The sequence below is a fragment of the Dermacentor albipictus genome, unplaced genomic scaffold (genome assembly GCF_038994185.2).
Source record: "Dermacentor albipictus isolate Rhodes 1998 colony unplaced genomic scaffold, USDA_Dalb.pri_finalv2 scaffold_12, whole genome shotgun sequence".
Taxonomy (NCBI): Eukaryota; Metazoa; Arthropoda; class Arachnida; order Ixodida; family Ixodidae; genus Dermacentor; species Dermacentor albipictus.
The window spans coordinates 11,313,201-11,335,540 of record NW_027225566.1 but is presented as its reverse complement, the minus strand read 5'-3'; the positions used below and the strand labels follow the sequence as shown (position 1 = coordinate 11,335,540).

Here is a 22,340-nt window from a genome sequence, read left to right as displayed (position 1 = left end):
TCGTCGCCCCACCTGCATTCCTGGACTGCATTTCTCTTGACACCCATTCTGTAACCCCGGTGGTCCACCGGTTATCCATCCTGTGCATTACATGCCCCCCCCCCCCCTCCCAGCTCCATCTTTTTTTATCCTACTGTCAGGTAAAACATTGGCTGTCCCCGCTTGCTCTCTGATCCACACCATTCTATTCCTGTCTCTTAATAGTTGCGCCTTACATTTTTCGTTCCATCGCTCTTTGCGGGGTTCTCAACTTATTCTCGAGCTCCTCTGTCAACCTCCAAGTTTCTACCCCATATCTTAGCACCAGTAGAATGCACTGATTGTACACCTTTCTTTTCAATGATAATGGTAAGCTTCCAGTTGGGATCTCACAATGTCTCCGTATGCGCTGCAACCCAATTTTATTCTGTCAATTTTCTTCTCTTGATCAGGGCCCCCTCTGAGCAAGTGAGCTACATGAACATACTCCTTCACGGATTCAAGAGGCCGACTGGCGATGTTGAACTCTTTTTCCCTTGCTAGGCTTTTAGACGTTACCTTGGTCTTTACTATATTATTCCTCAACCCCACTTTTACACTTTCTCTGTGAAGATCCTCAATTTTTTGTTGTAGGTCGTCCGCAGCGTTGCTGAACAGGACAATGTCATCTGCAAATCGAAGGTTGCTGAGATATTCCCCATTGATCCTCACACCTAAGCTTTGCGAGTTTAATAGCTTGAATACTTCTTCCAAGCACGCTGTGAATAGCATTGGAGAGATCGTGTCTCCTTGTTTGACCCCTTTCTTTATAGGTATCTTTATACTTTTTGTGGAGAACTAAGGCAGCTGTGCAATCTGTAGATCGTTTCTAAGATAAAGGATGTTTCAGCGAACACTTTCAAAATTTTTTAAAGTAGCCTGCGGCAAATAGCTCAATTCTACTGCATGAGCTGGTCTACTCGAAGCAGTGGACACAACGTGCACAAAAAATTGAAATGCAAAATCGTATAATTAACAAGTATGCCCTAATTAACCCTTTGAGGGTAGATTTTTTTCGCCATGTGCGACCACCCAGGGTGGATTTTTTTATTCTAGATTCCAATTCTTCTTAGGGACTTATTTCGAAAGAAATTTACCGTAATTTTTCTAGGGTGACCGTAAAGTGAGAAAAAATATTTTGCGTTGGTATATACGCACTCTTAATTCATGAATAACAGCAATAAAAAAGGAAATGAACTTATCAGAAATAAAAATTTGATGCTTTTTTATGCACATAGTTCAAAGCTTTGAAAATCCACACACGGGAATATTTCGCAAGCCTCAAATGTTCCTGCTCTTACACCATTACGTACGTCCATAGCGTAATCGAACTGCGTAGGTGCGTGCACTCAAGAAAAGTGTTTGGTTCTGTGCCCATCAAAAAAAGCAAAGCGTGTGACAAACTGCTGCTCTTCACCTTATCGCCAACCAGCTAGCGCAATTAGTTTTCGCGAGTCTTAAAAAAAAGAAATAAAACGGAAAAGCATGCATGGTGGCACCCTTCCTATGCGCACCCCTGTGAGCACTAAACGAGCGAGAAACTAGCGGTCGCCGTTTGAGCGATTAGTAACGAGATAGCCATCACTTTTCAAAGCGCAAAATGCTGAAACCATCCGCGAAACAAAATCCAAACGGCCGCCCGCACGCGCGCGCGCCAATGCACGAGCGGTAGTATATAGACGAGCCGCAGCAAACTAGCGCTAAAACAAACCATGCAACGAAAACCGAGAGAGGGAGGCGTGCGAAAAAAATTACTTGTAACTCCACATAGTGGCAGCACATGACAGAAAAGAAAAGGTTAGGAAATTGGCACGCTTTTTAACGCGATAGCGTTAAGGAGCTCGTGTCGCAGAAAAGCCGGTGTCGTCGGCGTCGGTGTCGGCGTCGGGTGTCGGCGTTTTTGCGGCGTTGACCGTGAGCGATAAATCACGGCAGGCACTCCATAAATAAAAAGCGACTTCCAGGATGGTCTGGGTGGGAATCGAACCAGGGTCTCCGGAGTGTGAGACGGAGACGCTACCACTCAGCCACGATTTCGATGCTTCCAAAAGGTACAAACGCGCCTCTAGTGAATGCGGTGTTGCCTTCGAAACGAGCCGTGGAAAGTTATACTGTGGTGTATATAGGTAATTATGAACATGTAACTTACAGAAGTCGCAATTACACGAGTAGCGAAGTGCGTTTCGCTGCATTTCTTCTGCGCTTTCCGCACACGGAGAGCCATCTTGCGGCAAACACAGAAGAGCCCCTCCTCTCCATGTACGGCGCTGCCCCGACAGATGGCGCGCCACGCGCGCATTGGAGCTGTCGCGGTTCGGACTCTCTCCCCTGACAACGCTTCGCCTCGCTCCCTCCGCAGAATCAAGCGTCCTTCCTTTCTTTAGATCACTATCTCTCTATCTCTCTGCCCGTGCCGATCACGGCGTTTGGCTGGCGTGCATCATTTCCCCCTCCGGGATACCGAGTTCTTTGGTTCGCTCCGCTTGCTCAGGCGCACGTTTCATTGCTGCGCCGAACGCCGCGTTGCTCGACCATATGGCTCGACGCTCACCGCGTCTGATGCGGGGCGCCTCGTAAGTGATGGCTGCCCTGTAGCCCATTGTCTTACACCCATTGGCGGGTCGACGGGAACGCTATCGCGTTCCACTCTTGAAGGCGAAGCTTAAGCGTCCTCCAATTTTTAAACGTACAGACGGCGCCGTAATTATACGGCATCGACGATTTTCGGACTTGTTCGCGGCACCGTATATTTACGTCATTGACCGTCAAAGGGTTAACGTTTACCTAATTATGACCCATATTGCAATCTACCAATTCTAGCAGTTGGCATCACAAGGCGGATACACCTGGAGCGAATTCTCAGGACGACACGAGTTGCGAGATATAGGTTCCCGAACTTTGCGGAGAAACGCATTGGTGTTCCAGTTACTTGCGTGCTTCAGTGCATCAAACTACGTTTTGTTAACAAATTAACTGCAAGGTCAATGCCTTCCAGTGAATATTCCGCCAAGTTCGGGAACTTATATCTCGAAACTGGTGTCATCATGAAAATTCGTTCCAAGTGAATCCGCCTTGTGAATTCCATGGTTAGAATTTCTAAATTGCAATATGGGCTAGAATGTAAGTTGAAATTTTTATTAGTGAAATTTTGTTGATTAGTTGATTTTGGATCTCAATTTCTTCTGCAAGTATTTTCCGCCGTTTCGAGTAGACCAGCTTATCAACTAGAATTGTTATTTCTGCCCCAGGCAACTTTTAAAGATTTTTGAAAGTGTTCGCTGAAACACCCTGTACTTACGCATGCCTCCTGCACTCTTCGATTACATAATGCCTCTAAGACAGCTCGTATCTCTACTGAGTCAGATGCCTTTTCAGAATCTATGAAAGCCTTATAGAGAAGTCGGTTGTACTCTGCAGGCTTCTGGTTTGCCTGATTGATCACATGGATGTGATCTATTCTAGAGTATCCCTTCCTGAAGCCAGCCTGTCCTCTTGGTTCACGCAAGTGAAGCGTTGCCCTTAACTAAATGAAAAATATCTTGGTGAATACGTTATACAATATTGAAAGTAATCTGATGGGCCTGTAATTTTTCAATTCTTTAACGTTTCCTTTTTTGTGGATTAGTGTAATGCTGGCATTCTTCCAGTTCTCTGGAGCCCTTGAAGACGTGAGACATTTCGTATAAAGAGCTGCAAGGTTTTCAGGCATGATACCTCCTCCATCTTTGATTAAGTCGACGGTTATTCCATCTTCTCCTGCCGCTTTTCCCCGGGTCATGTCTTGCGAGGCCTTTCTAACTTCGACGCTAGATTTAGAGGGAGCCTCTGTATCCTGTTCATTACTATGAATGGTGGTAGCGTAACTGCTCTGGGGAGTGTGTAGTTTAGTATAAAGTTCTTGCGCTGCTTTTACTAATCTTCAAAATTGCTGATGATTCCACCCTGCTTATCTTTCAGTACATACATCTTAGCTTGTCCTGTGCCAGGTTTGCTTGGCACTAATTTCATGTTGCATCCATTTTTCAATGCTTCCTCAGTCTTCCCCACGTTATAACATTCAATATCCCTTACTTTCTCCTTGTCGAACGGTTTTGACAGTTCCGCGAATTCTATCTGATTTCATGAGTTGGACACCTTTATGCGTTGTTTTTTGCTTTGGTCCTTTGTAATTTTCGAGAGATTCCATGCTGGTTGCCTTGGTGCGTTACCTCCCACTTCAATTGCTGCTTCTGAGGCCCGGGTAATTGCGGTTTTATTCATGACCTCTATGTCATCTTTATCTGTATGTTCTAAAGCTGCATATTTGTTTGCAAGCACCAGCCTGAAATCGTCCGCTTTTACCCAGACTGCGTCTAGGTCGGCCTGTTTCTTCTTGATGAATTTTATCCTTTTTCTTTTCAAATTGCGGCGAATCCTCGCCCTCACTAACCTATGATCACTGCACTTTACCCTACCTAACACTTCTACATCCTGCACTATGCTGGGATCGGCAGAGTTTGAAGTTTGAAATTTATTTAATACTTAGTGCAGATACAAAAATATTGATATTTAGTACAGAAAAAGGTACCATAGTGTAAACACTGTAGGGGGACCTTTTATAATGTAAAAAAAAAGACTAATACTACTTGACAGCAAAATGCAACGAATTATAAAAATACAAAAAAGCAAATACAGATGCAAATACGTAATGAGGCAAAAGAATAATACCATGGAAAATATAAAAAGATAGGGATAAGGCTTATGCTGAAGTAATAAACGAAGCAAACAGTATTAAAAATGACAGAATTGAGTTTTTTAAAAGACATATTCAATAAACGGACCTATAGGTTAAACATGAAATTGCGAAGCTGATGTTTTAATGATGATATAGAAAAAACACATTTAATGTTAAAAGGCAATGAATTCCAAAGTTCGATTAAAGCAAATGCTACTCTTTGTGAACCATAGTTAGTTCGTACCTTAGGGAGTATAAAACTGTTATTGGAGGAAAAGCGTGTAATATTTGAGTTAGTAAGGTGTCGGATAAGAACAACTTTGAGAACGTTATGGTCGTGAACTGCTTGATAAGCAAATGTGTAGACATTAAATTTGATTAGATTGTCAATATCAAGTTTGTGCACCAGTATGTGCAGTTCATTGTAGTGATTGCAGTGATTGTCAATATCAAGTATGTGCACCATCCTGCTTGTTCCACATTTTTGCATTGAAGTCGCCCATGACTACAGTATACTGAGTTTTCACTTGTCTCATCGCTAATTGAATATCTTCATTAAACTGTTCTATTTCTTCATCATCGAGACTGGAGGTTGGAAAACATGCTTGTACTACTTTAATATATGCCTCCTGTTTAGCTTTATTACTGCTGCTGTAGAATTTGTCAATGTTGCCTGTTGCGTGGTTTTGGATTAGGGATCGTACCCAGTATTCTTTTTTACCTGCAACTCCTCTGTAGCAGAGGACGTGGCCGTTAGTCAGCAGTGTATAAGCAAATAATAAGGCACTAGTTCCTCTAACTTCACTAGCGCCATATGCCTGATAGTTCCTCAAATACTCCTGCTAAGCTAGCTTGACTAGAAAGCGTTCGTGTGTTGAACATGGCCTGGTTCAGTTTCCAGTGGCGGCCTGTCTGGGTCCAGAGAGTCTTAACAACCTCTGCCGCGTCGTCAGTCTCACCACCGTCTTGGTCAGGTGCGGCGCCTCTGCTAGGGACCGAGTGTCATGGGTTAATTGTAGGAGTAATGAGGGAGGTAGGGCCGAATACTGCATCAGGTAGGCCATTTCCTATTCCGGAGAGGGAATGCCTTTTGTTGAAGCTTAGTGGGCCTTCCTAATTTTGCTGCACCTCGACTAGTATAGCGCCACAGGCTCTCGGCATTTTGTTTTATTTTTTGCCGGTGTTAGGCGCCTTTCCAAACCTAAAGGTGTAGTGAATTGGAGGATGTTGTGGCTCGATGTTCTACCTCTGCTCCACACCACCGCCATATTCACATAGCTACGAATGGAGCACTTTCAATGGCACACTTAAAAAAAAAATGGAGGCGGGGTTGAACTGCTGACTGTAGCAACCGAGATAGCTCAGTCAGATAACCCTCTAAGCGGCGAGGCCACTTCATGGCGCAGAAAATCAGCCCAGAGGTTTCTACATGCCTAAAAGCTCCCTGGAATTCTCCACGATAGAGGGTTTTGAGTTTGGCGTTCTGCGTTTTCCATTTTCCGTGCAGACTATTTTGTCGAGGAAGTTGATTTGACTAGGACAGTGGTGGGCAGTAAATTTAATGATACGGTGAAAACGGTTCAAATCGAATCGGTCATAAAGAACCCTTTGAATTTAGACTGCATTAACACCAGCCAAATCCTTCCTGACCGAGCTATTCTAATCACTTTGGATGCTTCTGCCATTTGCACTAACATACCGATCAGTGAAGGAATTGAAGCCGCATCGAAGTCCCACGTAGTCAATTTTCAAGCACTCGCGCCTGAAGTGTACCTCTCACCCCTTAAGATACTTCTCACGCTCAACTATTTCTAATTCGATTATATTCACTACCTGCGAACTTTCGGCACTGGCATGGGAATGTCTTTCGTTCACACGTATACCGAAATTTTCATGAGACAGCTTGAAGAAATCCTGATAAAATTATACTCTCTGAAACCTCAGACCTTTGTAGGTTACACCGTCATCATATTTATATTATCAGAGCACGCCACAAGCGCGCTAACCAACCCCCTTCACCCTAGTATTAAATTTTCTGGTCACCAGTCTCCTAGTGGAATCAACTTCCTCGACACTACGGCCTGCTTAGAAAATAACATTGAGAACGACACTATAGCGGAAGCCTCCGGATAGCCAGCAATATTTAGACTACACCAGACGTTACCCGCAACACCGCAAGGGAGGAATTTTAGTCGCACAAGCGAAACGAATAAGTAGAATCTGTATGGAAGAGAATGATTATATCCACCACCTAAATGACCCTAAAGCAACGCTAGCAGTAAGAAACTGTACGCAAGTTCCTCTCGACAAGGCTTACGACGTCGCGTGAAAATTGTAGAGGCAGTCAAAATTGGCTAAAAGCCTGCACCAAATTCAGAGAGACCACCAGCCTTTATGACAAAATATTAGAATGCCCTCCCAAACGTAAACATCATATGGAAATGCCACCCAATATTTACAACTAACGAACATCTGAGAAAAGCGTTCCTGGTGGTAACAAGGGTGACATATCAGCGCAACAGAAACAATAAAGGCATGTTAGTGCACGCACAAGTCAGCCAACATCATTCACCCGTAATAAAAGCATGTTCTCGAGCCAGGTGCAAAACCTTCAGGCACCTTCAAAGTGACTTGACAATTAAAATCACCACAAATAGCTGTACACACGAAGTGAAAACTAGCTCTACTTGCACTACTTCCGATATAATTTATATTGAACGTTCCATCCCTAAGAAACAATATATCGTCAAAATTGTACAATAAATGAACGTCAGGTTACACGGACGTGCGGACACAGCTGAAAATCTTCCCAAAGCCATCGCCGAGAATTTCAGCCAACCGGGTCATATGTTTGATGAAATTAAAATCTACATCCTACTGTCAAATTTCCGTTCTGCGCGAGACAGAAATACAGAACATCATACCTCATCCATAAGTTGAAGACTTTGCAACCAGTAGGCGTGAACATTTGAAAAGTTTTAGAGTCTATTCGCGATGCTAAATTTCTAAGTATAGAAAAGAGCACCTAGTTATTTCTGTTGCTAATCGAATTGCTTAGTTTTTCTTCCTTTTTTAGGTATTTATATATTTATTCAATTTTTTTTTCCACGAGCACCATTTTCTGCCGTTTTATTCTCTCTTTGAGAAAAACCGACGGTTCACTGACATTCAACAGAGCAGATAATCCCTCCCCCCTCTCGTCGTCCGGGCCCCTTCCACGAAAAAATAACCCTATATTGATACGTCAACCAGCTGACACACGAAGCTACCTAATGTTCCTCCACCGCCGTTGAATAGCGCAACTTTCTTTTCAATTCTACACCGTCGGTTCGTTGCCTCGCCCGCCAGCGTTATCCCCCTCTTCCCTATAAAAGAACAGTACGTTTATATACTGTGCCGAGGAAAGCATATGTCGCCTTGAAAAATACGAGTCCTCTTCTCGAAACGTTGGTTTTGGCTTTCACCTTGTTCTCGTTTTGCTCATCCTCTTGAATTTCCACCTCCCGCACTCCGCGTGTTTTCCCTCATCTCTCTTTGTGCGCTGTCACGTTGCGTCTAATGAAATTTGACGGGCTTCATATCGTTTTTCAACCTGTGTCATGGTGTGTATCAGTGCTGCTGTACTGTGAAGGTCGTTTTTTGGTGTAGTCGGTCTTTTCTTTGGGCTATCAGACGCCTTCAAATGGTCTATGACCGCTTTTTTGCCTGCAGCAACCCGAACGTCCGTGGTTTGAAAAACAAAGACTTCGCTTTTTGAAGACAGAAGGTTACGGGATGCATTCACTGCCGAAATTTGCTTCAGGTCTCTAATCATACTCTGGCGCATTGGTGCGTTTCTACAAGGTCAGGTAGGCTGTCTTGTGATTCAATGCGTTTTGAAACTAAATACAAGTTATGCTTTCCTAGCATGGTCTGAAATCTGACTGAAATCTGCGTTTCTTCTCTTAGTGCGCGTTTCGCCTCATTATCTCACGAAAGCTGCGCGTATATCGATTCCTAAAGTCCGTGGGATGTGTCCATATATTTCTTTGCCAAAGAGCAAGCCGGGTGAGCTGTGAGGTGTCATGGAGAGAATGGTCGATGGTGGCATGCGAAAGCCGCATGGGTGCAATATTAAGTGCCCTGAAAGAAAAGGGCCGTATGAGACAGGCGTCTTCGATTGACATTCCCATATCATGCGAGAAATGTTTGAATTACCAACAGTTACGTTGGTCAGACCGGGTGCTGTTTAAATAATATAGCAACAAACCATAATCTAACCTACCGTTGCATCGTAATAAACGCGCCTGCACCTCGGTGTTCTCTTACACCAGAGTGATCTCTAAGTGCGAAGACGAGGCGGCACGGGAGATTGGGGAAGCGTTTAAAATACATAAGTCAGGTTGAAATGTGCATTGCTGCAAAACCTGCTGGGTTGCATAACTCAGAGATATAGGACCGTATAACGCAAAACTGTTCCAATATGTTTTTATTCCAACCTCCTCACGTCGAATTTGCGTAACCGCCGACGCAAGCATCGGGTGGTCACGCGCTGGGTTGTCTGAACAAACCAATCAAATGCTCTTCTCGTTCATAGGAGGTCACTTATGTTTTCTTGAAAAACGAATAACATTGTCTGCACTGAGCGGCTTGTCTTATCTAATTCACTCACAAGAAAAGAGGAGCATGCTCAAGTGGAGAGGGATTCGATGGGGCCGAGCCACTGCACTAAATATCGATAACCGGATGTAGAAGGTGGTGCCGGTGTCTGCGATTGGTCGGCTTTCCCTTACTTAGCTTTCGGTGTCTCGTCGACATTCGCAGCGGTTTACAACAGAAGCTTCAGAATGACTCTAAAACGGATCCGCAGCAAGGAAGAGTTGGCAGAACGAGGTGTAAACGTGCCGAAAGTTCTCGAAAACGTTACATGGCCACGAAAAAGTTTTATTACACGCAAATAAACCCATGTTCTCCAACAGGGACGAGTAGCCATTGCCGGAGTGATCGGCGGCAGCCATCTTTTATTTCTTTCGGAACGGGGCAGCCTGCGGCTATTCAGAAGAAAATTCAGTTTTGTTCGGCATAATAATGCATCTTTAAGGCATACGCGTCAATTTGACGGGGTAAGATTTTGCGGTTTTGTGACGTCGCGTGAAAGGCACGTAAAGTGGGTGCAGCCCGAAAAAGTCGAGGGCTAATGACAAAAAGGCGTCGAATCAGAAATAACTATCCTTGTTTTGCATAAGCAGTGTGTACATGCATAAGCAGTGTGTACACGTCATATCAGATGGGGAGCTATCGCGGTTTTCGTGACGTCGCGTGACAGACAGGTGAAGTGGGGGTGGTCCAAAAAAGTTTTTGACCAATCGCTATGGGCTGATTGCACAATTGCAATAGAAAAGTTTGGAATAGTTTTACGTTATAGCGCCCATAGTATCTGTAGTAGTACCTAGTACCTATTCTAAAAAAAATTGACATCGGGAGAACATCAAGTTAATATGCCGGACTCATTCGCTCGGGAAAAGATGAGATAGATGTAAGCAGCTGCAGAAAATATTGAACCCAGCAATCGACCTCACTGAACTTGCGAGCTCACTCAACCTCAAACTGACGCATAAGGTTCAGCTCAGCATTGTTGACTTCACTAAAAGAGTTTCTACCACTCGCAGGAAATTTAGGTTGAGGTTCACGTCATGAGGTGGGAACTGGTGAGCTTGTCCACCTTTGCCACTGGGTATGTTCTCATTGTTGGGCCATCTGTTAGAATGAGTATGTGCATGCCACTATGAACACAAAAGGTATAGAATCCTTAACATAGTGCGAATCCCTAAAGTGCAGTGCACTTGCCTCCTTATAAGGTGTCCTCCTTATAAGGCGTCCCCCTGGAAGTTTTTACCTTTGGAAATCTCTATCATGCTACTTATTTTCTACTTGCTGAAATGTGCAACATTATTGTAGTAAACCTTAAATCCCAGAAGTTTCATATATTGTCTTCGTCCTTGTGACATCTCTACATATACGTCTCACAGTGTCTATCTGCCTGTTTCAAAGTTTTCATTTCTGCATAGCTTGTGAGCGATGAGATATGAAATTGAAGTCCTTACCAGTTCGGTGCATAAACGTAAACATTGCACAGGATTAAACGTTGATCAGGATGAAAGTAAACATAACTGTGCGCAACATAACTGTAAACATAAATGTACGCATAATTGTACGCGAAATTGCCACACGTGGCAATGTTGCGTGTATTCGTGGGCTTCTTTCACGCTCGGAAAAACAGTTTTATGTAGCACGTATTGAGAAACAGAAAGCTGTATTGGGGTGTTTTTTATGTTACTCTATTATTATGTGATTGACAATTTCTATGCATTGATTATATTTTAGATCTTGAATTAATAATTAGGACTAATCGTGATATTAGGCGGAATGCAAAAGAAATAATCTGAATATCTCCACGCGACGGCAAACAACACTGCCTTGGTTCTGTTCAGCTATGTGGCATTTGCATATTTTTTTTTAAATCTTGGTGCACGATAGTTGCGGCACCCGGTATAGGTAGCTACGTGCTAACAACAGCCAACAGCATGCATTCAGACTAATGGGGCATTAACTTATGTGGTATGTGTTGGCTTCATGTGGTTGTTACCAATAAAAAAAATTACCCTTTCGGTTTCACTCATTCTCACAAAGACGCACACGCAAACAATACATGGACCGGGCTTCGGTAGGATTCTTGGTCCTTGCTTTCTTTTTGCTCGTCGACATTGGAATGCACGAACCCGCATGCCCCCGGTTTCCGGGATCGGCCACTCAGCATGCCTGAAATGAATAAGATCTTGGGAAAATTGCTCTTCCAAGGCATCCCTCCTGCCCGTATAATTACTAAGCGAAGCGCCGCAAATATAGCTCGCAGGAGGGCGTCTCTTGAGGCTAGTAAAATACGCCAGTGTTTCTCGGCATCGGTGCTGCACACGCCCTCTCATTTCCCTCTGTGCAGTTTTCCGGCGACTGGAAGGAGATTCTCACGAGCAAGCATGGCCCAGTTCTGCTGCACAGGGGTGCGTGGCGCTTCGACTTCGACACCAACACGTTCACTTTTAGCGCAGCTCGATCCGGGTGAGTATTCGTGGACAGAAGCTGGAAGCAGTACTATCACTTGCGCGTGTGAAGCCTTTTATGCGATAACAAAATAAAAGTGAATACCGCGTAGTGAGCGATAAAATTATATACGACAGATGTATTGCTAAGAGCGTGCGAGATAATAGTCTGGACTGGAGACAAAGCGTGGCCAAGTTGGTATTACAAGTTGAAGAGAAGTATAGTAGATCACTGCTTGGGGCACCAAAAATACCCGCCGGTATATAAGATTTGCACGATGGGCACTAAGACAAGGGAATCGCATTCGATGACAGGAGCGGATGGTGTCGAGTTATGAGGTTCAGAAAAGGACGAGGATCATCGGCTTGGCTGAAGCAGAATAATAATAAGTGGAGAGCTCAAGGGCTGAGTTTCCTTCGTCAGACTTTGACTTCAATGGGGGGATGATATTTGAAGGAACTTAAGTGGCACGGTCATAGCCTCCAGCCGGCTTGTCCACAGGAATTAATAATTATCTCCGTGCTGTCCATGTAAGGTGACCATAAATTTTCAAGGGGACATGAACAGACATGACTGGTGTATTCGCTTTTGTCATTCGTCTTTGATTATATGGTTAAACAATGGTTAAATATCATCATCATCATCAGCCTCGTTACACCCACTGCAGGGAAAAAGCCTCTCCCATACTTCTACAACTACCCCGGTCATGTACTAATTGTGGCCATGTCGTCCCTGCAAACTTCTTAATCTCATCCGCCCACCTAACTTCCTGCTGCCCCCTCCTACGCTTCCCTTCCCTTGAAATCCAGTCCGTAACCCTTAATGACCATCGGTTATCTTCCTTCCTCATTACATGTCCTGCCCAGGCCCATTTCTTTTTCTTGATTTTAACTAAGATGTCATTAACTCGCGTTTGTTCCCTCACCCAATCTGCTCTTTTCTTATCCCTTAAAGGGAAGCTGAAAGGTTTTCCAGAAAAAATTAGTGAACATTTGTACATAATGGTTTTCAACCCTCCGAATTCGAATATCGTATCGAAATAGAGCGAAAGAAAGCGCAAATATATTTTATTTCGACGAAAAAGTGCAGCAGCGGACACGTCCAACTCGCGCGTCTCGTTTCCGCCTGTGATTGGTCGGGCGCCTCATGACGTCAACACTAGTGTTCGTCCGAACCGACCGCTGCCGCTACACATGAAGCCAGGTGCCAGGTAGTTTGGTGCTGTTTTTCTGAGGCGGTAATGGCAAATTTAGAGAGACTGCGTTTTTCTGAGGAGTTCGGCGTTACTCCCTACATGTACGAGCAGATTGCGAAGAGCCGGCCTCACGAAGAAGCAAACGATGCTGGTGCGAGCACTGCTTTCGACGCGAACGAAAGCGAAGTATTGGGAAAGCCTCGTGTTGGAAATATTCTTTAGTGAGTATGTTTGTTGCAAAGCGATCTAGTGATCTCGCCGATCTTTCGCCGATCTAGTGAGCTCGTTTCCGGTCAAACAACTGTAGTGTTGTGTTCCTGCATGCCTCCTCGTGGAACGTAAGCGCGGATGCGATCGTCGGCATTTTTGCGCTGTCCAAGGCTGTCGGCAATCTACAAAGACGGTTTAAACGCGTGAAAAGCTTCCCGGTTCATGCAGTACGTGTAGTGACCTTCATCTGTGCGCCATCCGCACACTACTCGTAACCGAAGTCGTAAAGGCGGCGAATTCCGTCGGCTACGTGAGACGGTCGGTTTCTCGCTGTGCGCGAGAGAAGGGGGGAGTTTAGCGTCCTGGCATGCGCCGGCTTTCCAGCATATGCAAACTCTACATTTGCACTGCGTTATGGTAGCTGCATGCAGGCTGTTTTACAACGCATGTGCAAATAGAAAATTCGCGGCGCTTTGCGACGAAACCTGCGTCAAGGGCGGGAGATAAACATGCACCTTCCGTTCAGCGTGCTAACACGAAGGAGCTCGCAGTAAATCAAAATCCAGGTTTGGGCGAGTTCGTGTATTCATAAGGCCTTCCAACACCAGTTATCAGTCAGTCCGCACTCGTGCCGTCTTTGTTTTCGTTGCTCCGATCTTCTCGCGCTGCGTTTAGAAAGCCTGCTAGTGGAAATTCTGGTGATAATCGTCGTCACGGAAGTGGTTGGAGCACAACAGTGTTGTTCTTGAGGGCTTGAAATTCTTTCGCTTTACAGCAGCCTCCCACTTCCTTAAAAGCTTCTTGTCTTGTTGGAAGCAATGGAAGACAACATCGTCGCGGCCGCTGGTGTTCATGCAACCGTAGGCTGCACAGAAAGCCAGCATGATCGGCCCACCACGTCAGTTGATGCTGCGCACGTTGACTACCACTCTACATACACGCAGACGCACCAACAAAGGAATGCAGGGTCGATCGAAGCAGATTACGATGGCACGCACGCAGAAATAAGCACGGTCAGGCACGGTCGCGGAGGCTGCGAAGGAACGGAACACTAGTGTTGACATCACAACACCGCGGTTTCAGGTCTCCGCTCGCATCGTCAGCGTCAGCAGCAGCGCGCGGCATTCGACGGCGGGCGGAGCTACAGCGCAATTTTAACCGACGATTACGTCGCTCCTAATTGAAAGAAAAACACCAAATTTTACCTACATGGTTTATAAGGTTCCCGCATCCGTATATGAGCGTCTTATTGAATTCGACCGACTCTTCAGCTTCCCTTTAACGTTACACCCATCATTCTTCTTTCCATAGCTCGTTGCGTCGTCCTCAATTTAAGTAGAACACTTTTCGTAAGCCTCCAGGTTTCTGCCCCTACGTGAGTACTGGTAAGACACAGCTGTTATACATTTTTCTCTTGAGGCATAATGGCAACCTGCTATTCATGATCTGAGAATGCCTGCCAAACGCTCCCGAGCCCATTCGTATTCTTCTTATTATTTCAGTCTCATGATTCGGATCCGTGGTCACTACCTGTCCTGAGTAGATGTATTCCCTTACCACTTCCAGTGCCTCGCTACCTAACGTAAACTGCTGTTCTCTTCTGAGGCTGTTAAACATAACTTTAGTTTTCTGCAGATTAATTTTTAGACCCACTCTTCTGCTTTGCCTCTCCAGGTCAGTGAGCATGCATTGCAATTGGTCCCCTGAGTACTCTGCTCCCCTGGGTCCCCTGAACAAGGCAATATCATCAGCGAATCGCAAGTTACTAAGATATTCTCCAATAACTCTTATCCCCAATTCTTTCCAATCCTGGTCTCTGAATACCACCTGAATAGCAATGGAGAGATCGTATCTCCCTACCTGACGCCTTTCTTTTTTGATATTTTGTTGCTTACTTTATGGAGGACTATGGTGGCTGCGGAGCCGCTATAGACATATTTCAGTATTTTTACATATGGCTCATCTGCACCCTGATTCCGTAATGCTTCCATGACTGCTAAGGTTTCGACTGAATTAAACGCTTTCTTGTAATCAATGAAAGCTATATATAAGGGTTGGTTATATTCTGCACATTTCTATATCACCTGATCGATAGTGTGAATATGGTCTATTGTTGTGTAGCCTTTCCGGAATCCTGCCTGGTCCTTTGGTTGACAGAAGTGTAAGGTGTTCCTGATTCTATTTGCGATTACCTTAGTAAATACTTTGTAGGCAACAGACAGTAAGCTGATCGGTCTATAATTTTTCAAGTCTTCGGCGTCCCCTTACTCAGCGACTCCAGATTTTGACCAAGTATGCGCCGTAAGAGCATTCTTCTCGGCATAACACAGCACATCCGCTGTTCTTTCAGTTGCTGTCTTTGGTAAGCACGCAATTTATTTAAAACTTTCCCGAAGTCGTGCCAGTAGCCTCCTTCTCCTTTCGGTACTCATTTGTGTCCTTAACACACCAAGAACTGATCCGGGAGAACAGCGCTTTCTCAAAGAAAATTCCGAAATTGAGGCACCAAAGCCTACCATTGAACCTGTTCTCTCGAAGCGATTTATCGCTCAGCCTATTTGACACAACAGCACTAATGTACAAGCTGTAGAGAGCTGTAGAGACTACTGGTTCGTATGACGGGGATTTTTCGCGCTAATTTTTCGAGTTTTAACTAGCTGTAGAGACTAGTGGTTCGTATGACGGGGATTTTTTGCGCTAATTTTCGAGTTTTTAACGACAGCGCCGAGTCCATGTACGTAGTGGGGGATAGAAAATAGTATCCTTGCTGTCTCATATTTTTCACCAGTCATTCGAATAGTCAACGGTAACGGCTCTGCATAATGCTCCGAGTATTACATTTTAGCTGCGTATCATGCCTATCGCATATTCTAAAAAGTCTGTTGAAACATTAGTCCATTTCTATGCCCGTTATAGGTTCACAAGATGCTGCGAGCACGCCTCAACGTTCTACGATCCATTTACACTCGCCGCTTTCCTCTCACGCGCGGCGGGCGCACCAGCAGGCATGAGTAAAATTCGGCCTTTTTATTATATTTAAATAATGCCTCTTTAAAGCAAGTAAGCGAGGAAATAGGCTGAACACAAGAACAGCCTTCAGCTGTCGGGCAGGCCGTGAATACAAGAATTATTGATGTCGAAAGGGCCGAGGGCCGCGCAGTTAGGGGAAAGCGCATGTAGGAACGTAAGGCAAACTCTGTCTCCGAGGAAGTGTTGACAAAGTGAGAAGGGTTCAAGGAGGTGAAGGAATACAAAGTTCAAAGGAACGGCACTGTCGTGCAGATGTTGTAAACATCGCGCCCTGTTATTACGCTTCGGCGGAACGCACCATTAGCGTCTTGAGCCGTTGTCAGCTGCGATAAGAAGAGCGCGCACTAGCCGGGCTCACTGCGCCCGACCCGCGAGGTGCCAGCCGCCTAGCGTGACGTTGACCACGTGCGCTGTAAATCACGGCGCCTATTTCTCGCAGCACAAAAACAAAGAGAAAGAAAGAACACTGCGAGAACTAGGCACAACTGTGGCTTTCGTTGTACTTTTATTGCACGTCCCCGCCTAGAACAGTGGCTCCCTTCATACTCTCCAAGGTGGCCGGTTCAACGAGGCCGCATACGATGAAAGCCTCTGAGTGGAAGGAAAAGATTAATGGCGCAATTTTCCCTAAGGAAAAGCAAGAAAGTGTGCAAAAATGAATAAAATTTTCGTTTAACTCGCGTATATGTGAAACGTGCCTAAGGGATATAAAGGAGTCTGCGAGCTTTGAGGGGAATAAAACGCAGCGGGAAAGGGAAGCATGACTATTGGACAGAGAACAGTGTAAACGAACACACCGGGGGTGAAATCAGAGGAAAAGAAGGCGAAACAGAACAGAACTTTCGTCTTTTTAATCGCTGTGCCTTTTTTCAATTAATTCTTTTTTTGCGTAAATACCAATCAGTTTTTTTCTTGCCCTTGTACGTGGCCGCATTATACCTTTAAATTTCTTAATATATGCAGACTTATACGCCTCTGGAATGAAAAAGCGAAGAAACTGCCGGTGACATAACCTTCAGGAGAGCATTAAACCTTCCAATTTCTTATTATCTAGGCCGCCAGCACTTCCTCTTTACTCTTGCTTCTCTAGAATTGATTGATAAAACGCTGTGGAAAGCTGTCGTGGAAATACGCACGACGATTTCGTAACACAAGCACAGATTCCATACGATCAGCTGAAAGTGAAGGCTATTGCTGTAATGGACGATAAAGTTAAAAAGAAAAGTTGATATTTATTGTAACTGAAGGAATGAAAAGGTTGTCATATGAAAGTGCAATTAAGAACCGACTATATCACAAAACGTGGTAATTGAGAATGTGTAGTATACATCATTTGCATAGTTTGTTCCAATATTTATATACTATTTTCTGCATCTTATTGCAACTCTCGGTCACTTTCAATTTGATTGAAGTAGCCAGTTTCGTTTTTTATTGTCATTTCATGAAGCCTACTTTCTCGCATCGTTTCCATCAGTGTTCGAAATCTCTACAGCACGATGGATTAATTTGCTGTTTTTTGTTGGTTTTTCAAGGAGAGCTGCTTTAATAATGTGCTGAAAGCCAGCGAAAGCCAAAAAAAAGAAAAAAAGAAAAACGATGTGAACATGGTACAAAATTAGAGTGCCATGTAGCTGTGAACCCTAAATCACCATTTAATTTAAATAAAATTAAAGTCGTCAAGAAAATACCGTCCGCAGGTATATATCACTCTTTCGGCGATTTATCGAGACGATGTAGTTGTCATTCTGCACCTGAACCGTTGTGTCAGCGCCGGAACTCGCCATTTCTCTGGCGTCGCTATGCTATGTACCCGGCACGGGCTTACAATCAATGGGTGGTCGTCGATAATAACAAGTTTCGCATGAATAAGAACTGCCTGAAATACAAAAAGTCTGATAACCGTGATCTTAATACATATAAAAATGACAGAAATAATACGGTACCGAGGAAATGGTTCGGTGTACTTTCTCAAGGTAAAGAAGAAAGATGCAACGTGATGTCTTTGCTCTGACACATGAGGACTACTAAATGGGGGTCGGTTTCACTGAGATTCAAGGGAATAAACTATAATGGTGTTGTGAATCCTTGGAAAATCAGTTTTTGTGCGCTATTCGAAAACAATGCCGTGTGAAGCTGCCTTCGACCTGCGACGCATGATGTCCTGGTCACCACGCTATAGGCACCGAATCGAGTGTAGACTAAGCATAGGTGGAGCGTTTTCATTTTTCCTGAGGCGGGAGAGGGAGCTGCACTTGAAGCTGCACTTGAAGCTGCACTTGGATTGCACTTGAAGAAGCTTCGTGTGACCTCGAAGAATTGAGCGCTGAAGTGGTGGCGTTATACGAGTATACACAAGACCTCATATTAGGAGACAGTTATTACTTGCTAATTATCTGATTAGGCACAATGAAAACAGATACTTTGAGTATCTTCAAGCGACGGCAAACAACATTACCTTTATTCCGTCCAGCTACGTAGCATTTGCAAAATTTTTAAACTCTGAATAAAATTAGGTGGGACACCCTGTATATATAACTTTTAATAACAGTTGCACTTGAAGGAACTTCATGTAACCTCGAAGATTTGTTCACTGAAGTGATGGCCTTACATAAGTATACGCAAAACCTAACACTAGGAGACAGTTAAATTTAAGACAACTCACCACCAAGAATCTGGCGTCTCTAGGTGGTGTAATGTTCCTTCGTGAAATTCTTTTTTACTTGGTTATCACTAATACTGCTTAGCCTTTCCGGAGAATCTGCAGCCTCCCCATCTCTATTTCTTCTTTTTTTTTCGGCGAGTCCGAGTATAAGTGCTGCTGCGCATAGCTCTTGTCGATTCTTATTTCGCGTGCATCCGGCTTGCCCTAATTAAGGTTACTGAGTGAACTGTACAGTCTTCCCCAGCAATCATGCACCAAGACTTTAAAGAAGAGCAGTTGCGTTACTCGAAGAAAACCTAGAGCATATCGTTTCCAGTGCAGTGGAGTAGCCGTCAGTAATTATTTCGTTTCTGAGATTTCATTCGGTAATTACAATCATCTAACTAGAGAAGTACTGTCCTAATTTTGAAGTGTCAATGAGGCGTTTGTAACCACCACAAAATGACATCTGACTGCGTTGTTTTCAGCGACGTACTAATTGCGTACAATTCTTTTCCGACTGGCAAGGAAACCTCGCGAAGTATGAAAAATACCTTGTGAGTGCGCTCCCATCCGCATCATAAAGCAGTGCGCTCAAATAAGCTGACTGAAAGCAACTGCATTGCTTGTCGCAAACCCGAAGAGACAGCGAATCACCATGATATTGGTAGGGAAGGAGCACCAAAAGCAGGTTCAGCGGTTTCGCAGCTATTCCTTCTTCACATTTCTGCATCACATTGATTATCCGTCTCTCAAGGCCGATTGGTCACATTCATAACAGAAGTCCCTTGATAACGTGGCCGAAGAGCCGCTCTGACCAAGCACGAACTTCGAAAAACATAGCAATAGCCATAGAATGTTTCAATTCCCGGCTTTGCTCACACCGCATCGAAAGAGTGCGCGCGAAGCTATATTTCACGCCAGAGACTTGCTTCGGACCAAAGCCAAAATAAAGTTACCCTTTTGTTTAGCGTGAAAGTGTATACGTGCTGCAAAAATAGGTTCCTGTCAAAAAATAAAAGCGAAATAAACACATTGGGAAGCCACCAACGTGTAGAGAAAAGGCAAAACCTATGCGTTCAGGAAAATATATATTCCACTTCTGAATGAGCTGAATGGGCGATAAGGATGTAAGCACAAACAACAAAAAACAAAAAGAAATAAAACGAGATTTCAGTAACCTTATTATCCATGAATTTGTAAGCTCCACTGAACACCAGCCTAGAGTACGTGTACGAATAGGTCTCCTTTTTACAGAAAAAGCTGTGTATGACTAGTATTCCGTAGATTTTTCGTCGTCCGGGAACAGAAGCCGACTTAGCGATTTCTAACAAACCCATGCGGGTGCAGTGCGGAGGCGCAGATGTAAAAATGGGGAACAGATTAGAACGCTCGCCGTGAACAAAAGCCTGACGTCAAGGTTATCGCAGTATATAAGCAGGAGCAGTATCGGTGCTAATAATAGCTGCGTTATCGATCTGACGGAAACGTAGTTCGTACACCCGAATACAACATGCGTTCGAGGAGCGCCGGAGGGAACAGTAGCGAGAATGTAAACGGCGCCGGCGCGAAATCACCACCGACGTAGAACATTCCCGCGATGCCGAGCGAAAGCGACAATCGCGAGCCCGGGCACCTCCGTGCAAGCAACGACGACACACTCGCAACTTAAAAAAATGACAACCATTCCACTCTGTGAATGTGGAATGGCAGCGAAAGCACTATGCTTTTCGTTTGAGAGCTTTGACTGTCGTAAGCTTTCGCTGCCCTTCCATCTCCACAGAGTCGAATGGTTGTCATTTTTTGCAGCTACGCCATACTGTGTCCGTTTTATTGCATCTTTAGTGGCTTTCTTGATGACCGACGCTGAAATTCTACGGCAGACATCGCTTATCCGTGCCTTCAACTAATATGACATCTGCTTTCCTCATATAAGCGCTATCTTTCACATAACCCCAGAAAAGGAAATCAAGTGGAGAGAGCTCGGGTGACCTATATGGCCAATTTACAGCCCGTGCCTTCCAATCTATTGCGCATGAAAAGTCGCATCCAGCCAGTTTCGTGTCCCCCTGCTGCTGTGTGCGGGTGCCCGATCTTGCTGATACCACAAAAGTGGAAGACGTGACAGCCGGATATCACTGAGAAATTCATTCACCCTTCCTTCAATGATTTCGTTCATGTAACGGTGTCCAGTCAGTGTGTGATCAAAGAACATGATGCGACCGATTATAGCGTCGGCATAAATTACGAACCACTCATTCACCGACCACAGGTACTGGTGCCGGTTGAACTTTACCCAGTGTAGATTGGAGTCCCACCAGTAGTGTGCATTGTGCAAATTTACATAGACGTTTCGGCGAAAGTGGGCTTCATCTGTGCGCATGATGTTGCCAAAAACTCCGCTGACTGATCGGCTTTTGTGAGGACCCAATTCGAGAAATCTAGACGATTCTGCATGTTACTGTCTTCCAAGCATTGGTGCTGGTTGAGGTGGTACGGGTGAAAGGCGGTCATTTAGAATCCTCCAAGCTGATGACTTTGAAATTCGTACCTGGGCGGCCACATCCCGGCCGCTTGCATGATGGTTTGATGCCATAAATGCTAGAAGATCCCTGCGTAGGCTAGGACTCAAAGATGGAGCCCTCCGCCGCTGTTCATTGAAGCTACCAGTTTGTCTCAGGTTTTCATAATTACTGATGATAGTCGATGCGTTTCGTCTACCGCCACACTACCATGACATATATTTGCATCCTTCCTCTTGTTGCCATTTGCAGATCCCAAGGCAAGGATCATGTTTATTTTCTGCTCAAAAGAGAAAGACATGGTGACTGGGACGAAACAAAACGCACCTGTAAACCTTTGCACTGACGTCGTCAATTCGCTTTTGTGGCGATAGGTTTTGCGGCAAGAAAAAAAGCATCCATGCACTATATCTACGCTAAGACAACAGCTGTCACAGCTTGTTTCCAACTAACACCGAATGCGACGTCTTACTTCGGCCGGGGCGCGGCAAATAAGGCACTAGCTGGATCACGATGTTTTTCTATATTTCGTTTATATCGTTCTGGCTAACTCAGAGGGAGCTTGTTCGAGGGCGCTGCTTTATGATGCGTGTTGGAGTGCAGTGACGTGGTATCCTCCATATTTCGCGGGGTTTACTTATCAGTCGGAAAAAATTATTACGAACTTCGTACATCAATGAAGATACCGTAGGTAGATTTCCCTTGGCTGTGCCTTCAAATGCCTCATTGACACTTTGACAATTAGGATAGCACGTATCCAGTTAGATAAATAATTGCAAATACCTAATTAAATCTCAGTAACGAAAAATCACTGGCAGCTATTCCACTGTACTCTAAAAAATATGTACTAGGTTTTCTTCGAGTAACGCATTGCTATTTTTTTAAATCTTGGTGCAGGATAATTAACTGTGACACCCTGTATATATTTATGAC

General features: G+C 44.5%; 1 protein-coding gene across 4 annotated transcripts in view; it reads left to right on the top strand.

The window, feature by feature from the left end:
• Positions 1-22,340, top strand: part of LOC139051532 (papilin-like) — a 532,082-nt gene that overhangs the window by 179,982 nt on the left and 329,760 nt on the right. For all 4 annotated transcript variants that reach the window (XM_070528503.1, XM_070528504.1, XM_070528502.1 and 1 more), the window contains one exon: positions 11,709-11,827. In XM_070528503.1, coding sequence (XP_070384604.1) covers positions 11,709-11,827 — 119 coding nt within the window. The remainder of the gene's footprint in view (positions 1-11,708; positions 11,828-22,340) is intronic.